Source organism: Boleophthalmus pectinirostris, unplaced genomic scaffold (assembly GCF_026225935.1).
Source record: "Boleophthalmus pectinirostris isolate CB_2022bp ecotype Guang Dong unplaced genomic scaffold, ASM2622593v1 HiC_scaffold_6, whole genome shotgun sequence".
NCBI lineage: Eukaryota > Metazoa > Chordata > Actinopteri > Gobiiformes > Gobiidae > Boleophthalmus > Boleophthalmus pectinirostris.
The window spans coordinates 23,876,774-23,894,008 of NW_026571447.1; the positions used below are offsets into that span (position 1 = coordinate 23,876,774).

At 37.6% G+C, this 17,235-nt stretch overlaps 2 protein-coding genes across 6 annotated transcripts in view; both read left to right on the forward strand.

The window, feature by feature from the left end:
* Positions 1-454: 454 nt before the first annotated feature.
* On the forward strand, positions 455-2,674 carry LOC110171553 (protein NDRG1-like). Its single transcript, XM_020937279.2, has 12 exons — positions 455-505; positions 599-704; positions 791-911; positions 1,016-1,078; positions 1,164-1,224; positions 1,335-1,421; positions 1,518-1,574; positions 1,655-1,821; positions 1,895-1,994; positions 2,079-2,114; positions 2,208-2,259; positions 2,336-2,674. Exons 1-12 carry the CDS (start codon positions 455-457, stop codon positions 2,554-2,556), a joined length of 1,122 nt encoding a protein of 373 aa, XP_020792938.1. The 3' UTR covers positions 2,557-2,674.
* A 1,099-nt stretch (positions 2,675-3,773) lies between these two features.
* LOC110171400 (focal adhesion kinase 1) overlaps positions 3,774-17,235 on the forward strand; it is a 35,386-nt gene continuing 21,924 nt past the window's right edge. For all 5 annotated transcript variants that reach the window (XR_008633423.1, XR_008633424.1, XM_055163353.1 and 2 more), the window contains exons 1-4: positions 3,774-3,924; positions 9,159-9,188; positions 14,683-14,969; positions 15,347-15,513. Coding sequence is in view for 3 of the 5 variants with exons in the window: in XM_055163353.1 (XP_055019328.1) it covers positions 14,727-14,969; positions 15,347-15,513 (410 nt within the window). In the remaining 2 variants the exon portion in view is untranslated. The remainder of the gene's footprint in view (positions 3,925-9,158; positions 9,189-14,682; positions 14,970-15,346; positions 15,514-17,235) is intronic.

Sequence of the window (17,235 nt, forward strand, 5' to 3'; positions counted from 1 at the left end):
AGATAAAGAAGAAGAGAAGATAAAGAAGAGAAGTTCAATAGCTGTCAAGCATAAATAAAAGAAAAGATAAAAAAAAGTAGAGAAGCGAACATAAAAAAAAATTGCTTAAATGTGTTTCTACATCCAGCGGTAATGTGTATATGCCACTCTCAATGCTTTATATAAACTAGTTTAGAATTCTAACTAACTATAACATAATTTCTATATATGTGAAGACAGCAGAGGTCAACAGAGAGGTCAGATTAAGGGAGGAGCAGTCAGTTGGCCACATGTGAACCAGGTTAGGCTTAAGGAGAGATCAGCACTCAGTATATAAACCAGCTCAAACATATGTCTGGAGCACTTAGCACTCTACACGCACTTGCTCTTTACTTTGTTGTTTTCTGGCAGTGTTTAAGGTTGATTAGTTGTACACATTTATTATTATATATTGCTTTTTTTTTAAGCTACAGCCATGGTTCTCGAGGACAGCGAGTGTGACTCTGTTTTTGAGCCTCTAATCACTGTAAGTATCCAATTTGGGTTTAATGCAGTGGAAAATGTAACTAATAAATAATTTATGTTGCTGACAGTTTTACCAATTGTATGTATATTTTAGGACGATTATGTGGAAACTCAGTATGGAAAAATCCACTGTGTCTTTGCTGGGACGCCAAGGACAAACCGTCCCATCATCTTGACCTACCATGATGTTGGACTCAACCGTATGTTGCCTTTATTTATGCAAATAATTTTTATTAATATATTTTTATGTTTAATTCATTAATTTTTAAAAATTGTTTAATCCTAGACAAGTCCTGTTTTGATTCCCTCTTTAATCATGAGGATATGAGAGAGATCCTCAGACACTTTCCTGTTTGTCATGTTGAAGCACCAGGACAACACGAGGAGGCCAAAACTCTTCCTGCCTCGTAAGTAAAAGTCATCTTTATATAGTTAGATTGTCAATATTTTATATTTAAGCGTCTACAATTTTATATTTAAATTTCTATAATATGTTCTGTCATTCTTATAGATACGTCTACCCAACAATGGATCAGTTGTCTGAAACCCTGCCCACTGTCCTCAAACACTTTGGGTAAGAACCTTATTTAACTGGTGCACTGTCGTCACAAACTCTATCCTCTTCTTTTGGAAGTGACTTATAATGATTTACTCTGCAGATTACGCAGTGTCATTGGACTTGGAGTGGGAGCAGGAGCCTATATCTTGGCTAAATTTGCTGTGAGTTAAGATGGATTTTTTTATATATTCTGTATGCATTATTATATATAGATATACAGTACAGGTATTATATTTGTATCTGATCATAAAGATTTTATGTTTGTTTGTAGCTGAACCACCCCGATTTGGTTGATGGACTTGTCCTGATCAACATTAACCCACATGCAGAAGGTTTAATGGACACCATGGCGACCAAGGTGGGCACAATACAGTCTCATACAAAATGTATAAATTATACTGTATTTTATACTGTATTTTTCTTGTGGTAATTATACTTTGTGTGTTTTCAACAGCTCACTGAATGGACCCAAACCCTCCCTGACACAATCATTGCACACATATTTGGAAAAGTAAATACCACAAATGCATTTCACTTCACAAATGTATTTTACTTTATCAGTAGAAATTATTTTATTTTTGTCTATTTTAGGAGGAGATTCAGACAAACCTAGACCTCATAGCTACCTATCGTCACCACATCACAACAAATATGAACCAGTCCAACATCAGTCAGTTCCTACGTTCCTATAACAACAGACCGGCTCTGGAGGTGGAGAGGCCTGTGCCTGGAGGAAACGTAACTGTTCGCACACTGAAGTGAGTTTAAGTGTTAATGAATATGAGGACTAGTTTTTAATTAGACTTGAATTAATTTGTATTCATGCTGCAGGTGCTCCACTCTACTGGTTGTAGGAGATTATTCCCCTGCAGTGGACCCTGTGGTCGACTGCAACTCAAAACTGAATCCCACAAAGACCACACTACTCAAGGTGATTAAATATGGTCTATTAATTTATTATGAGGATAAATTAGAAGAAAAACCTGACCAGATGTGTTTTCTTACTATCTTTTAGATGGCAGACTGTGGAGGACTTCCCCAAGTAGATCAGGTAAATTAAATTTTGTCTCGCCAAGAGCAGTATAATGTAAAAAAAGGTCCTGAATAATTCAATAATATCTATTTCTTACATTTGTTAAAACAGCCAGCAAAAGTCATTGAAGCCTTCAAGTATTTTATCCAGGGCCTGGGATATTGTAAGTTACCAACTAACAGTAACCATAGACCGTTGCTTAGCATTCAATGCTCAAAACATTTGTGTCTGTTCTCCAGTGTCCAGTGCCAGCATGACCAGACTTCGGTCCAGGACAAACTCCAGCACCTCTTCTTATGATGGCTCCCGGAGTCGTTCACACACCAACGATTCTCTGCGTGGCAGACTGCCCTCTACTGGCACAGACAAGAACAAAAAACATCAGAATGATATTGCTATGGAGAGTATTAATGGAAATATGGATCATCGAATCACAAAATCCACACAAGTGGCATGCTGAGGTCAAATATAGTAATTTAGCTATATTAAACATACCATGTCTATCTATTATTGTATCTATATCTACATCATTGTTAAAATTTACCATATTTACCAAACCCTTTAATGTTGATTGAGACATTTTAAGAGAAAGTTGACTGAAGCTCAATGCACTATGCTCTTTTAACAATTTTTATGTATTCAAATTGCTGCATATAGATCTTCTGTCTGAATCCTGCCCTGAACTGCTGCTATTATGCCCCTGCTTCTTCCTTTTCCCTAATTCTACCTCCCACTAAAGTATTAGTAATTAGTGAAAAAGTTCAATTGTATTTAAATTATGTATTAATTATTTAGTTAATTATTATTCATATATTTCAATGCATAATGGCATTGAAAGATATTCTAGTTTAGTTTAGGCCCAATTTATCACATTTAGATGTTTATTGTTTATTGTTTATTTATAGTCATGTCTAGTCTTCAGTCTCTTTGTAAAAGCAAATTGAATAGCCTATGTGTAATTGTGTATGACATTTCTAATAAAAAAATAGATTTATCAACATCTGTACTCATTCATTATGTGTAGCATAACTAGTTTGTTTAGTAAGTTTGTCACTTCATAAAACAAAATTTCCCTCTTTTCTGAACCGTCATAGAGGTCCACTAGGTGGTGCACTTTGATTAAGCATGTTACATCCAGGATGCTGTAATGTGGTAGTAATACTATACCTTTAAATGGGCTTTGTGGCATTGTTTTTTAATAACTTTAATACTCACAACTGTAACTAGGAGGGATTTAACTATATTTAAATTTCATAGAACTGTTGCAAGGTAGCAATTTGGAAGATATCTGCAATGCAGTTTCCTGTGGAACTGCATGGCTCTGCCCAATTACCCAAATACAGGGGATGAGTATATGAAAAATAATTTGGTTACCCTATAATGAATGTATAAATACAGACAAATATTTAAATACAAGAAAAGTCTATGTGATAAAGCTATAGAAAGGACCCAGTCCAGTGATGGTGATATTTTATTGCATCAGTCATCAGCTTTTACAGGTGAGACAGGTGTAGCACTTGTTAGAGGCTGGTACACCTCTGGCCATCCTGTGCCTGTCAGTCTGTCCCCCTGTGTCCTCTTGTGTCCACTGCTGCAGCCATGTTGGAAAAGGAGCAACAGTGCTAGCAGCTAGCAGTGGACACCTACAGCCTGGAACGGCGCTGTTGTGGACAAAAACACTGGGAGTGGGATTGGAGGCACACAGATCTTCGGGACACGGAGCCGGTTCTCTTAACCGCGGGTTTATGTGTGATTTTTAACATATTGTCTGTGGATTAAGTGCCTGGATCAGGAGACTAGGTGCGGCCGGACCACAGCTCTGGAGAAAGTGAGTATTGATCCTTCTTGGGGGCGGATTGAGTGGGAATAGCCCACCGTTAGCACAGTTAGCTTAGCATTAAATGGGGTACCAGACAGACAATGAGTTAAGCACATACTAAGAGCTGGTTACTGCATTTTTAGGAGATCAGATCGAGCATTTTATGGCAAATTGAAAGCTTGATAGAGGCGTGTGATAGATGATTTTTGCACAGTGAAGTCATTTGTATTCCTCACAGACAGTGGTGCAGTGGCCGAATCCTCCCCTCTGTGTGTCTCTGCGAGGTGCAAAGGTCCAAGAAGGATTTCAGTAAGGCTGAACTAAACATCTGTCTGGTGTTGATTAACGAGCTCGTAACCGTGGTAAATTGTAAAGAAACAAAACATATCATAATAAAAAAAGCTGCGATTTTTAAGACAAAGGGAGGCAGCTCGTCACCCTGAGCATCTCAAGTGTTTTGGTTGTTTGTCAGCCATAATAATGTGCTCCATCTCTTGTATTAACATTTTAGTGCATTTGTACGTGAAAATGTAGAGTAGACCTTGGTGTATTAAAACAAACCGTAGCATTACATCAGATATATAAATCAGTGTGTTGTGTCATGCGCTGCTGCTGTTACCAGTGATTTGTCAGCATGTCCCCTGGGTCTGTGGAGCCAGAGCTTGTCATGTCACGGTTGTTTTATTATTTTCTTGTTCAAAGTCTAGTTTATTTCTGTGTTATGATTGTTGTGTCTACATTGAAGTATTATATAATAAAGGAAGAAGATATTGATTGACGCACATTTTAGATTTAATATTGTATTACATATTGTGAAGACTTGTGGAAAAAGATATGTTAAACAGTGACTGGTCAGTCATTGGTTTATAATAAAAACAATATGGCTGTAGTCAAACAGATTTATGAATTACTATAGTGGTAGAAGAGAAAAAACACACTAGTGTCTGAGAACCCACAGAACTCAAGCCAAACTCATGAAGTCAAATAAGCATAAAATTAAGCTATGTACTGTTTCCTTAAATTATATTTTTGTCCTTAAATAATTATAAGTTGTCACATTTGTATTTGATTAGATGAAGCCTGTGGTTAATAGTTAATCACATGATAAATTAACCAATTAATTAATCATAGAAATTAACAGGATTTGAATCTCTAACATAGTAGATTGTTTAGTGCTTAGTTTTTGTCTAGTTTGCTATTTCTGAGTAATTTCACATGCTGCGTGGGTGTTTTTAATTTCTAGGTATCTTTGTGTGTCTGTACTCTATTGGTTTCACTAATTTGTTCTGACAGGGATGGAGTGAGCCTCATTGAGTGTGTTACAATGATCTTTACACCTGTCTGTTTAAGGTGAAGAGGAAAATTACTGACAAAAATATATTGACAGGGAGGAACAGATAAGAGAGGGGAACACATGCCGGGGAGAAGCGTATTCATGTTTTTAAATGAAACTCGGCCCCCAGGTGTGTCAGTCCAAAACAATCGGTGGGCGGGTGTTTTCCCTCCCTATAAGTGACAGCATACAGTCCAACAAGGAAGTGGTGAGACCGAATAGGAACATACAAGCTTGTGTGATTAAGCGGAGGTGTAGGGCTCTGTGTCCTGATAGCAAAAATGCAGTTCTGGGATTTCCTAGGCTGCACTAATGGAGGTATGTACATGGAGAGGCATACTAACAAATAGCTGGCTGTTTTAAAGTTGAATTGGACTGACTGTTTTGGATCTTGGTGCCGTATAGGCAGGTATTGAGGGTCTTGTAGGTTGAGAGCTTGAAAGGAATTTGTGCTACTCACCGCTGTGCAAGCAGTTGCATGTGGAAACCTCACAGACAGGTAGAGTGTGGCGCATAAACGAAAAAGCTCAGATATGGTATAACTTATGTTTTCTTGATAATTTGTGTCCAGAAAAAAGCTGAGAAAATTAAAAAAATAAATGTCCATGTGACAGCACAGCATTCTAGCAACCATGTACTTTACATCTGAGTTAGAATCCAGGTCAGAACTGGTGGTTTAAATGTCAGATTGCAGAATTGTTGATTAGACTTATGGTTATTATCTCTGTAATTATTGAGCCTCTTCATGTGAAACGGAAATTGGCACAAAATATAATGTCTTCTCTGTCCCTAATAAATAACAGTGAGGTGCAAAATTTGCAAATTTCTTCTCTCTCCATACCATCAGTTATATAGGTCTCTGCACTAGATTGGATTCACAATCTATTGGAAGAAATCAAAAGTTGACCCTGTATAGCATTTAAATGCTGTATTAGTCTCCACCAATACAAAGCACAGGAGCATGTTTATTGCCATATCTTAGAAATTGTTCCCCTGTGGTTCAGTTGTTTTCACATTTCTCTGCAGTTCTTTTCCATAAAAACTAAAGGTAGTGTCGCATAAAAAGTGCTTGCAGTTATGTAATTGCTTGTAGTTGAGGCATCTCGTAAAGAGGGCTGTCACACTTCAAAACACTAATGACTGTGAACAGACAAGCTCAGTTTCGTCTCACTTTTCACTTTACATTTTTATATTTTTAGCATTATAATTTATAACTTTTACTTTGATTGTAGAGATGGTAGTATGGCAGAAGAGCATATTGTAATTCTTGTCTTGTTTTAGGCATTTATGTATAAAGTTATAACTCCCAATTTCCCATAAAATTTGGTAAAACAAGTCAAAATTTAGTCTTATAAACATAAAAGTAACTGCTATGAATCTGTAATCTGTAATTATTTTTCAGCAGAGGCAATAAGTGACATTTGTTCTACATAAATTGTATTAAATAAAATGATTCAAATATGGACTGAAAGAACACTGGACTAAAAAGCATGGTATATTGTACACAACAACAGAGTCTAATTTAAATATGTGTTGTCTCGTGCATTTACCTTCAGTTGTGGTTACATTTTATTGAGCTGGATAGGATTACAGGATTGTCTATTCTGACACCCATCCTGCGCCCAGGGCCATCTTTTCTGTTTTTCCACTAATACGTATATTTAAGATACCTGATGTGTTGTGTCACTATTCTGCAGCTGTCCGGTTAACATAGATTGGATGAGTAGTAGCTGTGTCTAAATAGTTGAGGATATTACTTATACTTTACATAAATGCCGCGCTCAAGCTTCAATCCCTGGCACAATTTTCCTCTATTTGCATAAATGTCTGGCTTGATGCTTTGCTTAAAAATGTGCCCTGGAAACATTTTAGGTTGACAAAAGTTTCATTACCTCTTGTTTCAGTGTCTTTGCCTTTCACATATATTACTGAAATGAAAAACCCTGGTGCAAAAGTATATTACAGATGACTAATACCATTTCTTACAGTCATCAGTTAGTGACTAGAATACATTTTACCTTTTGTGTGGGTGTATACATTAAAAAAGGGAACCTTTATTTCTCTGGAATAAAACTAAGATACAAAATGGGGTAAAAATACAAATAATAAATACGATACAATAAAAAGGCCTGTCCCAATAACAAATTAAGAAGCGCAATATAGGGAATTTTCCAGCTTGGGGACCTTCCAGCCAGCTGAAGGTCCCCAATATATTGCCACAGAGGAATATCATGATAAATGATAATACTGAAACGACACCACTGACACAATAGAAAATAAAACAAGATAGTCAAGGGTAAACAATACAAAAAATACAGTATCATTAAAAAGCTTGAGCTATAAAAACTAAATAACAGAATATAAGCAAAATAACCAATAATTCATTTAGTTACTTTTTCATCCATCTACAGTTCAAAACTTATGGTATTAATTAAAAAAATAGAAACATCCTCACTACTGCAAGAAAAATATACATATTATAATGCAAAATATATTGTTCCAGCTTCATTTATTTAATGATAAATGATTGTAGTAACTATCATGACAGGTCATGATACAATACAACACAACAGAACTAGAGTGAAACTGTGCAACAAAAACATTTAAATATAATAAGTGGATATGCCATGTACAATAGAGCATATGGACAAAGTGTGGGCAACAGGGACAAGTAATAAACACAAAAGCCAGTTAGGGGGGCTACAGTCGGGGATCACGGGGGCAATGTAGTGCATGGTAAATGACGGATGACAAAGTATGATGTCAGATTACCTTCTTGGTACAGCCAGTCATGTGACATCCCATGGTAGATTCAAGTCCATGACATTCTGAAGGAAAGGTGAAGAGCTCTCACATTTTTGTAATTTAGCTGTGTAATTTATGTAAAGAAAACATTTGTCTTCTTATGATTCCTCTTTTCAAGTTAGAAAAATTTCCATAGCTTCGAAGCGAGCCTGAAGGTATATAAATGTCTATTCTTTTAAATGCTGTGGTGTCCTAAGGCTATATTATGCCAACAGCCTAATCAGTGCTATTTCAACTGTTCTATCCCAGTCCAGCCTCTGTATTGAGACAGTGATCAGAGTATGATGCAGAGGAAGTCTTTGTTGTCTTGATGTTTAGCTGGGAGTTGTGCAATGCTGTTAGCGTGGTGTCAGCTCTTGCGTAGCCTCATCGGTCCACTGCCAGAGGCTATGGATTTCTACACTGAGTGGGAGAAGAGGGAAACGAGATGAGAGCAGGAGAAAGTCTGAAAATATTGTTCTGTTCCAACTGACTGACTTTCATTGCTCATTTTATTACTATATATTGTAATTTTTGCTAAATTTACATGAATGGGGTTATATGAGGACATGGTGGGCATATTTTTGCATTAGTCATTTATTTCTTCCTTCATAAACATGCAACCAGAATACATTTCTACACTGGATTGTAGTCATTCTTTTATTGAGGCTTTGCGAATGGCATATGACAAATGAGTTGTCTGCAGCAACCTCATATTGGTGGATCATGAATCCATTAATCCACTGATTGACATTGCTTTCTTTAGTTGCACAGTAAATCCAGTTGTGTTTCTACACTGCCTGGCCTTAAAAAGTCACCACCTTGATTTAACTAAGCAAACAGATGTGCCCAAAGACATGGATCAGCTGACTACCTGGGTGCTTAATGAGCAGGTTTTTCCAGCAGTAGATTTTCCCAGCATCAATACAAGATCTTACCACTAAAGTAATGCAATACTCACTACGGAAATACATATTGTGACACTGCAAGTTTATAGAAATGAAGCCACAGTGAATTTGTGCAATAATCAAAGCTAAACATACTCCAACAAAAAATATGCATTTGTTTTGATTGGGCAGTGAGTGTAAAAAACAGTATAATAACATAAATATTTCCCTTTTTTCAGATATTTCCAGGATATCATCATACTACACTGGTAAGTGAACAACATAGCACCTGCTTACACGTTTCAGCACAGTACAGTAATATGGTGTGATAAATATGTACGTCCATTTACTCTATTAACTCAACTCTGCTTTTTGATATTACTTATTATTTATGTTTGAGTATTATACCCTGCTTGTGCAGTTATTTTTTATATGTGAAAAACTTGCATTATTTATGAAGGGTATTCTCAAGAAGGCACAGTGGTACTGAAGGTTAATTGGATGGCCCTGTGACCAGTGTTGACAGATTCTACCCAGTCAATTATAGTCTCTGGTTGTGTCCTTGGGCAAGACATTTTAACCATGAGACAAATGTTCTAATGATCTTTTTATGTCAAAAAACAATGCAATGACATGCATGATCATGTATAAAAAATTGGAGGGTGTTTCGGCATCTTTTAGTTGTATCTTTGAGGTCGGAGATATAATCCTAATAATTATTATAAATGTTGTTTTTTGATAAGGTTTGGTTAATCTCAAACTTTAACTCTGAACCCTACTGGCAGAAGCCACATGCAGGCACCATAGTCCTCTCATTCTTCTGAGTGAGTTCACAAGTTCAATTTTAAGTGGAAACCTAAAGAACAATACATTTTCTTGTGTAACAATGTTAAGAAAAAATTTCAAGCTTTCAAAATGATCATTTAATTTAAAACACAAGCTTGACTTGAGGCTACAATAGGTCCAGTAAGATTTAAATCAAATCCATAGTAGTAAGGGTTAAACGGTAGTAATGGTTATGGTAGTTCTGTTGCTTAGTTCCTTTCCTGATATTTACATGTGATATGTTGAGCTTGTATGCTACTTTATGTGATCAATAGCTTCCTTACTAAACTGATCAGGATTTCCAGTGGGTCTTAAAAAGTCTTATAATCAAATTTAAGTCCTTAAGGAGGTTCAACTTTCAGCCCTGCTGAAACCCTGATTTATGCATACCAATCAGTAGCCATGTTTTTCACTGCAGCAGCAACAACAACAACAACAACTCAATCACAACATTTCTCTGTACATATTTTCTTCCTACTCTCTTCCTCCTCCCTCTCTTCCTCGCTCCCCAGTTGTGAGTAAAGCTGCTTTTTGCCCCCGTGGTTGTAGCAGCATTCACTAAACAGCCCTGGACAAACACGCTACAAACACGCGCTGACTTTCACTGAATGTGCTCTCCTATTTGACTTCCTGCTTACCGGCACACACACTCCCTCTCTTGTATCCATCCCCTCTCTCCTTCTCCGTACACTCTCACTTCTGCAAGAGGAGGAGGAGGAGGATTTCGCTGGATGCACTGTTTGGTCTGCGGCAAGATGGGGCTTTTTTTACACCTCCAAATGAGTTTTTCTAGAATATGGAAGAAATGGCATCTGTGATGGAAAGCTTTTAATGTGCATTTTGGAGTTGAGAATCCTACTTTAATATTTGTTGTTGGGTTTTGCTCCTAATTTTTCTGTGCGGTCTGTGTCACTCAGCCAATCTCCCTCTGACATCAGATACCTGTTTTGACCTGGTTCAGTGCAGGCTTGGAGCGCACTGGGAAAGCTGTGGAGGGATCAGGGATTTGTCTGTTTTTTTGTTTATTTGTCCTCACAGTCTGGAGCCAGTTCTTCTTCTGGTCCATCCCTTCTTTCTGCTGTTTCATGGGTTTGTCTTTTGTGTTTCATTGCACTCCTCTTTCCCCTGCTGCACCAGTGACTCTCACCATCTTCGCCCTCAAATGCTCTATTTCTCTGTGCCCTACATTCACTTGCTTCATTGATGCCCTGTGCCTGCGTTTTATGTTTAACATGGAGCTAAATGCTAAAATGTCTTACAATTTTGCTAAAAAGACTATTTTTAACTCTGGTTTGTCACTCTTATTTGGATTATTGACGCACAGTGTCCAACCCTGTGCCTGGAGATTTGTGACTGCAGAGTGCTTTCCTTGAATTCCACTTCAAGCATTGATTTATTGAGTCACCAGCTCCACACTGGAGACCAGCGCGTGATGTTAAGAGGGTTTGATGGACAACTGGATAGACTTGCTACTAGTGAGGAAATCATTCAGACATTACACAGACTTCAGTTAAAAGCTGTATTGTGAAAAGACTTGTGACTGCTATTTGGCGGCCTTTATTTGTTTATAAGAGATGAAAACATTTGGAGCCGGATCCTGATAATGGATGGGGAGATTGAGCTGTCTGAGGAGACATAGTCAGAGCAAGTTCTTTCTACTCCTTCTGTTGGGAATATGCTTCACCACCTCCAATGAGTGTACTGTACAAAGGAGATTCAATCTCTTCCTACTTCAGTCACTGACTGTCTTTGAGAACCTTCAGCTCTCTGTGAAAGTTGGCATGGATTGAAACGACTGTCAAATGGAAAACTCACTTAAACAGTAGTTTAATACTCCACTACACTGAATTTAAATCTGCCAGCTGTGGGGGTCTATGCTGACTGACAGTCTGCACACTTGTGTCTGGGACCTTTGGTCAGCTGCAGAGAAGATGGAGAGTAGCGGCTGCATCCCGCTTTGTTGGACCAAGGGGGCCTGTATTTATGCACAACATCCCCTGCCAAGTATGTGACAAGTCAATTAAAGCATTAAGTAAAACATGTACTTATGGTAACTACCATATCAAAAGGGCTCCTGCTGCTGCTCATTGAGTCATAATGAATTTATAATGACACATTTCAGTTGTGCTTATTTTAACCAGGGGTGTTCATGATCAGCCAATTAATTAAAAATACTGACAATGAATCAGATACTGTGCCATCTGAGTTATGGGCAAAACAGCATAAGACATTTTATCTTAAATGTACAAGTCTATAATTTGCATTTAGTTAATTAGCCACTTACAATCAAGAACCACCATGGTTCTTTATGATTATTACTCACACACACACAGCTTGTTATTATAAATTGTGACAAAATGATGAGGCTTAACACTTTTTGATAAGCAACCAATTAATCAGTTTAAAGAAACATGCCCCCCATGCTGTGCTATGTTTTTCATAAATCTGCTTTGTTGCTGTTCCATGTCCTGTTCACTAAAGTCCATCTGATATTTGAATGACATTATCTGCAGACAGACAGGGATATGGGAAGGATGTGGAAACCGAGGATGAGAGGAAAATGAGAAGGGGAGAGGAAGTTGGGCGATTCAATATGACAGGATCCACTGGAGACGTGAGGGCCAACTCTCTAAAAGGTTTTGTAATGAGTGGAACAAACAATGGCTGCAGTGGACTGACTATTTAGAAAGGATATAGATGATTTGATATTTAAAAATGCAGACTTTGCAGACATGTTACAAGATGTTATGCGCTGAAGAAAGAGAATGGTACCCCTAGTAACCCAGATACAAACTGAAGGAGGCAGATGAATGGCCCATATGCTGCAGAGATGAGATGGTGCTACACTCTTCTCTGGTAGAGGGGCAGAGGGGTGCATGTCAGATATTGGATCCCCACTGTGAGGGGGATTCATTGGGCTCTGCTACTGTCAGAGAGTGGCCTACTTCAGTGGTTCTCAAATCGTCTGCAGGCTTTTCTGGTGGTGCTCAGGGAAGAGTCTTTTGCAATTAATACTTGTCTAATTCCAGCCTTAGTTTGCCCGACATCTTTAGTTCAGGTCTATTTGGTGTCAATGATTTTCCATTAAATGTTAGCCCCATAAACCCATATTAGCTTTTTTTTTTTATATCATTGTTATTATTAAGGACTGTATACTTATTACACTGATGTAATAGGTGACAGTTCTTCTTCAAAAAATAAAAAAATGTGAAATTTCACAATAACCTGTACCACCATAGTCAGCAAAAAAGAGTTTGAAACACTGAGATGTAATTGTGTTTTTCTTTATTTAATTGGCTATTTGCTTTATATTTTTTGTTAGCACTGATTAAACTGTGGAGAGCCATACTAAACCGTTTGTGTATTTGACAAAGTCTTCATTCATCCATAGGAAATGCTTTGTTTAGATTGTACTTAGATGGTACTTGGGAATCCAAATATTTTATTTCATTGATGATCCTTGATTAAATACATGCTTTGCTCATTTTTAACACAGCAACAGTCAGATGACAAAAGTTAGAATGGTATAATACCAGTGAATTTAAAACACACTCCCCCCACCTAGACCATAGGTATGTCTTTTACTCTAATGCGATTTTCTAAAGCTGTGCAAAGTATTTAGGCTATGGTTACTTACATGAGTGTGATTTTGTTGCTGAGGTATGACTTGGTGCATTACAACATTTCAGTGCTTTGACATAATCTTATTACTAAAGTGAATGAGCTGACAGTGGTGGCTGGTAACTCTTCTGGAGCAACAAAGTCTATTTAAAAACTCAAGTCATAATGCTGCCCCCAATACATGTTTAATGTGCTCTGTTTTAATGAATAGGTCTTGATGTGTTGTCCTCATTCAGATCTAAATTATGCAAATGTGAAGTGGCACTCTTGTCATTTTTACAGCACTTTTGCACTTTTCTTCCTTGTTAGCATAAGGTTGTTAACTATAAGAGCTGCTGGTAATTGCCTTCACATTTGTTTTCTTCTATCAAAAATTAACAGTTGGCAGCATTAGATGTGGGCACTAAATTGGTTTATGAATGAATGCTGTTTTGTAGATGCAACATTTGAATATCGAGTATACGGTCTATTAAAAAAAAAAAAAAAAACAGCTCAAAATGTGGTAAAAAGCTGTTTCATACAGCTGTTTTGAGGGTTCTTTTACAGCTCTTACATATTTCACTTCACCTCAACTAATACATTTTAGAACATATTTCAGTACAGATATGTTGGAATATCAAATATCATACTAAAAATATTCAGAGATTCATTTTTGTCATTATTGCCATCGTCAAGGCTACATCATTTTTGTAAATAGACTTAAGAGTCTTTTTGTGCTTATGCCACACACAGAGTAGTGTTTTTCCTGTCATTGAAGACTAGGGGTAGGTCATATTTCAAAAGTGCTGAACGAAAAGCTATTTTGGTTTCTTCTTGACATAATATGATCTGACGGTAACTTGAACATAACCCACAAAAATTCACTGATGCCATGCATAAACAATATAGCAAATACATTCAAATACATTTAAATGTTGATACTGTAAATTGTCCAAATTTTGGTGTATACATTTAGTTTTTTTATTTTGAGCCCATCAGCTGAAAACAGTGCAAGTGGTTTGACTTCCTAGGTTCATTAAAATATAAAATTTTAAATCTCCATTTCAACATTACAAATGTACATTCATTATTTAAATGTCGCTTGCTTGTTTTATTTAATCTTTAAGCACTCTTTTTTCAGTAAGTATAGCTGTATTTGTTGTAAAATAGCGAACGATTTCTTGGATCAATATACCTATTAGGAGCAAAGATGTTTTATTATTTAGCAATTTTCAGTATATAAAGTATAAATAAATGCAGCACATTTAAATTACAGTGTGTTGAGGTGATCTGTGCTATAATAACTAATCTCTGTTCTGTCTGTTCTTCCTCCTCCAGAATATGATGGCCAGTTAGCCCCCGCAGGACCACCTGAGTTTGGCATGGCGTCGTCTTCCTACTTGGAGCCCAACCTCAACCACTCAACAGCGGGCGGCTGCGGGGTGAAGTCTCGCTCGGGGATGCCAGGAGGGACTGGGGTGGGGACCAGCTCCTCTGCTGGGGGTCTGGAAAGGCCCACAGGATCCATGGATCGTGTTCTCAAGATCTTCCATTATTTTGAGACAAACAGTGAACCTTGTACCTGGGCTAGTAATATCAGACATGGTGACGCTACAGATGTCAGGGTAAGAAAACACACAAACTGTATTAATGTGGCAATACTTCAGAGTTAGGATTCACTGTCTGATAAGAATTCAGTTAGTTTATTTTTTTGTAAAATTAAATAATTTTTCTATTGTAAGAAAACTGGAAATAGAAGGCGCAAAAAAGAGCTGATTAACATTATAACATTGTTGTAATGTAATATTTTTGCACCTAATGATACATTTTACAGTTCATTCACATGTGCAATACATGAACCTCAGCTGAGGCAAATCAAAGCAATTTGACACATTTTTAGTGGTTTGCAAAAAAATCCTCTGATCATTGTATAAAAATCTAGCCTACAATATTTCCCACTGCTGCTGTTTGCTCAGCTGCTTACTATTATGTCTTTGAACAGGGAGTTATCCAGAAAATAGCAGAGATCCATAAACTGCGCTGTGTGTCGTCCCTGGGTCTGCGCCTCACCCATCTCCACTCAGACGCTCTTCACTGGTTACACCCAGACTTAGGCGTCTCCCATGTCCGAGAGAAATATGAGAAGCAGCACCCACAAGAGGAGTGGAGGTAAAAGCTTCACATTCAAAATCTGTCTTTTCCCTGTCATTGTTATTATGAGTCAAGCACAGTATAAATCAAATCTTAAATTAAATGGTAAATGAAATGTCCAATGGCCCAAATTAAAACAATATGTAGAGGTAAATACTAGTATGCCATACACACCTCACCAACAATCATCATCTTAAAATTATCAATTGTTTGATTGTCAATCAAACATTGAAGGTGTGGAACTTCTCTGCTCAATGTTTCCCTCCACATTATGGGGTTAAACATATTTACTTAGCAATTATTTAATTGTGGGTGTTAGTAATAGTCAAAATACCTTAAAAAGCATACATCTATGCAGCAGCGTCACCTTTGTAGATTTAAATCTAGTAGCCCACTCTAGTAGTAGTTGAGAGAAGAGGCACAGTTTTGCAGTTCTAATGCAGGAGAAGTTTATTCACCATCAGTACAGGACCCACCACCATGAACCCTCAAGACACTGTGAGGGTTCATGGTGCTGGGTCATGGAGTATTCTCCGCTCTAGTCTAGTACAGTCCGGTCCGGCTATGCTTCCATTGTAGGGACTATTATATCTCTGACGACATAGGCTAAGATAACAAGAACCTGGCAATAAGAGCCCATAGTACACCACAGAAACTGAATTTCTCTAACAGCCTCTCCATGGATTTCTAAGATATTTACGTGAAATGCCATGTAATTTAACATTCCAGAGTTCTAAACAATAGCATCGCCATCTACACAAGCAAGTGTGACCCTAAAAGGTTCCATACTGTAGTGCACCATTAAATTGCAAAAGACTTACTTCTCCAAGACTTATTTTATTAGTATCAGTGAAGGCAATTTAAGACTACAAGTCATTGTGTTATTAAGAAATATGATACCACGACATAAGTATTTCTTATCACATTTCTTCTGGCTATATGCAGTGCCATTTCCTCTCTTCAGTGATTATTGTCAATGATTTAGTCCACTGTTGGGTTGGTCGGCAGTTTGCATCACACCCAGACTGATTAAATTTGAAGGAAACCGATAATGACTGACTTCTTCACACCGTTGACACGCTTCACTACTTGTTAGATGTATCCGCCTCGCAGGGTGGCAGCACTGCAAACCCACAGGAGCCTCTGCTGCTGCCAAGCTATTGTTAGCATAGCCCAGGGGATGAACTGACTCTATCACACTCTGGAGCGGGCCTTTTTCTTATTCAAACTCACGCACTGCATTTGCTCTTTTTTCTTTGATCTCTCTATCCACCCTTTTCTTCTCATCTTTTACAGTGTTTCCCACTATTTTTTCTTTTCTATCAACGGTGTCTCATTTATTATAGATTGAGGATGTTTTATTCATTTTGTTTTCAACCTTGATTTCCTTTGTTATGTGACTACATGCTGAAACATCATAGGTCCGTTAAGCTGACCACTGTTCGTTGACCCATTCACTCTTGGCCACTAGGGTGCGGCAGTCTTATATAATGTATCAAAGATAGTCATGTGGACACTCTAGGGATGCTTCTAACTGGCATCTTTATCAACAAGAATCTGCCCACAGTGTGACCCTCTCTGCCAGTGTCTCACCTTGGTATAATGACACTCAAAAGTGAAGTCAGCGCTATGAAAAATGCTGTTTCATTACTAACATTCTGCAGAGCGTACTTAAACGAATGGCATGGGAAGCAATAAAATCTAATCTATCTATACAGCCTAACCGCGCACAATATAGGC

Coding starts and splice junctions, on each gene's coding strand:
- LOC110171553 (XM_020937279.2), top strand. CDS start 455: ATGGTTCTCGAGGACAGCGAGTGTGACTCTGTTTTTGAGCCTCTAATC. Junction 705..790: donor CCATGATGTTGGACTCAACC/GTATGTTGCCTT, acceptor GTTTAATCCTAG/ACAAGTCCTGTTTTGATTCC. Junction 1,079..1,163: donor ACTGTCCTCAAACACTTTGG/GTAAGAACCTTA, acceptor TTTACTCTGCAG/ATTACGCAGTGTCATTGGAC.